Source organism: Otolemur garnettii, unplaced genomic scaffold, assembly GCF_000181295.1.
Source record: "Otolemur garnettii isolate 467f Iridium unplaced genomic scaffold, OtoGar3 scaffold00127, whole genome shotgun sequence".
NCBI lineage: Eukaryota > Metazoa > Chordata > Mammalia > Primates > Galagidae > Otolemur > Otolemur garnettii.
The window spans coordinates 2,892,673-2,897,433 of NW_003852522.1; the positions used below are offsets into that span (position 1 = coordinate 2,892,673).

A 4,761-nucleotide genomic window follows, 5' to 3' on the forward strand; every position below is an offset into this window, starting at 1 on the left:
AAAAAAAAAAAAAAGTTTGATGAAAATATTTCAAATTCTATATAAAACCAGCACATCGTACTCCATGATTGCATTATGTACACAGCTATGATTTAATAAAAAAAAAAAAATAACAAAACCTGGCATGGTCACAAATAAGCTGAGAAGCCAGAAACTGAATCTGAGAGGTCGTGTCTCCTCTTTAGTTCATAATTCACTGCCTTTAGGCACAGAGAAGGTGAGTCACCTGCCAAAGTCACACAGCTGATTCCAGAGGCCAGGCTCTCAGGCACCAAAAGTTGACAATTTCAGCACTAAAAGGTGATAATTTCAGCATTGCAAGTTTAGCACTGATTCCAAGGAGCCAGTTCCAGGCCCAGACACCAATATTTGTGCAGGAAATAGCTATGATAGCATCATTTCTATATTAGGCTCCATGACACAGCTAATTTTTTTTGTTGCAGTTGTCATTGTTGGTTAGCTGGCCAGAGCCTGGTTTGAACCCGCCAACTTTGGTGTATGTGGCTGGTGCTGAGCCTTTTTTTTTTTCCTTTTTTTTTTTTTGAGTCAGAATCTCCATCACCCTGGGTAGAGAGAGTGCCATGGCATCATCACAGCTCAGAGTAACCTCAAACTTTTGGGCCCAATGATCCTTTTTTTTTTTTTTGAGACAGAGTTTCACTTTGTCACCCTTGGTAGAGTGTCGTGGTATCACAGCAACCTCCAACTCTTGGGCTTAGGTGATTCTCTTATCTCAGCCTCCCAAGTAGCCGGGACCACCTGCGCCTGTCACAACGCCCGGCTACTTTTTGTTGTTGTTTGGCTGGGGCCAGGTTTGAACCTGCCACCCTCAGTATATGGGGCCGGCAGAGTAGCTGGGACTACCAGTGCACACAACTACACCTGGCTAGTTTTTCTGTTTTGGGTAGAGACGGGGCTCTCGGTGGTGCTCAGGCTGGTCTCTTACTTCTGAACTCAGCTCAAGCACTCCACCCGCCTCTGCCTCCCAGTGAGCTAGGATTATAGACAGACGTAAGCCATCATGCGTGGACCAAAGAGAGTTTCTTAAAATAAGTATTTATTTATTTAACTTTCTGTAGACATGCACTTATTTTTTTTCCTGTTCCACATTGTAGAAAATACTGATCATGACTTGCCAAACTGATTCTTCCACATGCACTTGGAGGACCATGTCACCAACTTGAGTGGTCGGTTGCTATTGTTAACAATCTACCTATGTTTCACTTAACATCTATCCGAAGATTGCTGAATACCAGGGACCATCGTCATTTAATCTTCAAGCCAAACCTGAAGCAGGCAGTATTATGACCCACATTTGAGACAGAGCCTCAAGCTGTTCCCCTGGGTAGAGTGCCGTGGCATTCCAGCTCACAGCAACCTCCAACTCCTGGGCTCAAGCGAGTCTCCTGCCTCCGCCTCCCAAGTAGCTGGGATCACAGGCGCCCGCCACAACGCCCGGCTATTTTTTTTGGTTGCAGCCGTCATTGTTGTTTGGCGTGTCCGAGCTGGGGATTCGAACCCGCCACCTTCGGTGTACGTGGCTGGCGCCTTAGCCGGTTGAGCTATAGGCGCCGAGCCATATGACCCACATTTTACTGAAGACTTATAAGGCACAGAGGGGTGAAGCTTGCACAAAGATAGTAAGTGACAAAGCTGGGTTTCAAACCCAATGATTACGGCTGCGGAGTCCATTTTGTCATGCAGCTGTTACAGAATTTACTTATGTTTATTGTGTGTATCCCAGGCACACACTGCAGAATGTCATTTCCAGAAGTTGTATACACTTCGCCCCTACAACCCCTTCCTTACGCAGCAGTCACCATGCCTATGGAAACAGACGCTCCAGGCTAGCTGAGTAGATTTCCTGCCTGCGCAGGCGCATTAGGCTTCTCAGAGAACGGGAGCGACTCCGGATCCCTGCGCTAATTGGTCATCGCGATGTCTGACGAACCAGCGGACGCGAGCGTACCCTGCTAGGCCAGAGGCCTGAGAGCTACATTCTGAAACGCCCCTCCCTTCCATAAGCTTATTGGGTATACCTTGGGACTGACAGAGAGAAAAGCCAATGGAAGAGGGATTCTCTCTAAAGGGGGCGGACCTAAAGAGTAGTCAAATTTGCGCGGGTTTGGACCTGGGGTAGTCATGGCGGCCTTCCGCGACATAGAGGAGGTGAGCCAGGGGCTTCTTAGCCTGCTGGCTGCCAACCGTGCCGAGATACAGCAGCGACGACTGCTGGGGCGCTACGAGCAGGTGGTGCAGCGTCTGCTGGAGACGCAAGACGGCGCTGAGCAGCAGCTGCGAGGTGAGGGCCGTAGGCGTGCGGGCTAGGAGGGGGGCAGCTAGGGTGTCCTCGAAACTCCTGAGTTTCCCTCCTCTGTGCTGCCCCTCCGGGTGCCCGCTCTGAGTCTCAGTTTCCCCACTCGTGAAATGCGCTTCATGACAGTATCTATCCCCCCTTAGAGATTTAATGGTAAATGTAGGAGCTTGCAGGTCCAGGTCCCTTCTGAGCGCTCCTTGACCAGGAGTGGGGGATCAGGGTTTAAATTGGGGCTCAGGACTTTGAATCCCAGCACCCCTACTTCCCAGCTGTGAAAAAAAAAATTTTTTTTTTTTTGCAGTTTTTGGCCAGGGCTGGGTTTGAACCCACAACCTCCGGCATATGGGGCAGGTGCCCTACTCCTTGAGCCACAGGCATCACCCCCAGCTGTGAAATTAAGTCTGTTTCTTAACATCTCTGTGTCTGTTTTCTTCTCAGTTCAATGGTTGTAAAAACAGGCCATCCTTTTTTCTTGAGGTCTTTTAGTTGTTTCATGGAGCGCCTGTCAGGTACCAGGTCCTGGGTGGCAAGACAGAGGCAATGCCTTCCCTTGGGTGTCAGTAAAGCCTAGTGGAGGAGGGGAGGGGACAGGATAAACAAGAAAAATATATAGGCTTGGTCTCCGTAACTCCGTGAGTAAGGGCGCCAGCCCCGTACACCAAAGCTGGCTGGTTTGAGCCCTGCCTGGGCCTGCTAAACAATAATGACAACTGCAACAGTGACAACAACAGCAACAAAAATAAAGGGGCAATGTGGCAGGCGCCTGTATTTCCAGCTACTTGGGAGTCTAAGGCAAGAGAATCTGTTAAAACCAAGAGTTTGAGGTTGCTGTAGCCTGTGACTCCACGGCACTCTTTGGAGGGTGACATAGTGAGACTCTTGTCTCAAAAAAAAGAAAAATGTGTATGTTAAAAGGTGACAGGCTGGGCAGCGCCTATGGCTCAAAGGAGTAGGGCGCTGGCCACATATGCCAGAGGTGGCAGATTCAAACCCAGCCCCAGCCAAAAACTGCAAAAAAAAAAAAAAAAAAAGTGACAGGCTAAAAAAGAAAAACTAGGTCGTGTGAGGAATGGTGAAGTTTTGGGGGCAGGATCAGTAAAGGCCATCTGTGAAGATGAAGTTTATTTATTTATTTATTTATTATTTTTGAGACTGAGTCTCAAACTGTCACCCCGGGGTAAAGAACTATGGCATCATAGCTCACAGCAACCTCAAACTCTTGGGCTTAAGTGATTCTCTTTCCTCAGCCTCCCAAGTAGCTGGGACTGTAGGCGCCTGCCACAATGCCTGGCTATTTTGTGGTTGCAGTTGTCATTGTTGTTTTAGCTGGCCCAGGCTGGGTTCAAACCCGCCAGCCCAGGTGTGTGTGGCCGGCGCCCTACCCACTGAGCTAAGGTGCCACCTGAAGATGGTGTTTAAACAGAAACCTGAAGGAGTAGAGGAAGAGAAAACTGTAATAAAGATTAAATAATCTGATGTGGGTAGAGTGCCCTCTGCTCTACTTGAAGAAAAAACTGAATAAATACTGAAATTTTTATATGACCCAAGATGCCATTGAATATAAGACTTATTTAACAGTAAGATAAAATGACCCTGAGCGGTGGCTTATGCTTGTAATCCTAACATTCTAGGAAGCCCAGGCAGGTGGATCACCTAAGCTCAGGACTTTGAGACCAGCCGGAGTAAGAGCCAGGCCCTGTCTCCACTAAAGCTATCTGGGCATTGTGTCAGGCACCTATAGTCCTAGCTACTCAGGAGGCTGAGCCAGGAGGATCTCTTGACCCAAGAGTTTGAGGTTGCTGTGGGCGAGAGTGAGACTCTGTCTCCAAAAAAAAGAAAAAAGAAAGAAAAAACAGTAAGAAGAAAAGTTAAACAGACACCTAAAGGAAGTATCTGTGGCTCAAGTGGCTAAGGCGCCAGCCACATACACCTAAGGTGGCAGGTTCGAATCTAGCCCAGGCCTGCCAAAACAACAATGATGTATGCAACCAAAAAATAGCCGGGCATTGTGGCGGGCGCCTGTGATCCCAGCTACTTGGGAGGCTGAGGCAGGAGACTAGCTTGAGCCCAGGAGTTGGAGGTTGCTGTGAGCTGTGATGCCATGGGCACTCTACCCAAGGGGATAGCTTGAGGCTCTGTCTCAAAAAAAGAAAAGAAAAAAAATTATAAAAATTAAAAAGAAGAGCTAATGCATATGTGGTTGGGGGGGGGGATGTTTATTTGTTTTTTGATACAGAGTCTCACTCTTTTGCCCCAGGCTAGAGTTCCTTGACATCACAGCCCACAGCAATGTCAAACTCCTGGGGTCAGATGATTCATCTGTCTCAGCCTTCCAAGTACCTGGGACTACAGGCACTGCCACAATGCCCAGCTAATCTTTTTTCTATTTTTAGTAGAGATGGGGTCTTGCTCTTGCTGAGGCTGGTCTTTTTTTTTTTTTTTTT

At 48.0% G+C, this 4,761-nt stretch overlaps 1 protein-coding gene across 1 annotated transcript in view; it reads left to right on the plus strand.

Annotated features, from left to right (window-relative positions):
• The first annotated feature begins 2,113 nt into the window (after positions 1-2,113).
• Positions 2,114-4,761, plus strand: part of SPC24 (SPC24, NDC80 kinetochore complex component) — a 25,969-nt gene continuing 23,321 nt past the window's right edge. Inside the window, exon 1 of the mRNA XM_012810134.2 lies at positions 2,114-2,302. Within this exon, the coding sequence (XP_012665588.1) occupies positions 2,143-2,302 (160 nt within the window). The 5' untranslated portion in view covers positions 2,114-2,142. The remainder of the gene's footprint in view (positions 2,303-4,761) is intronic.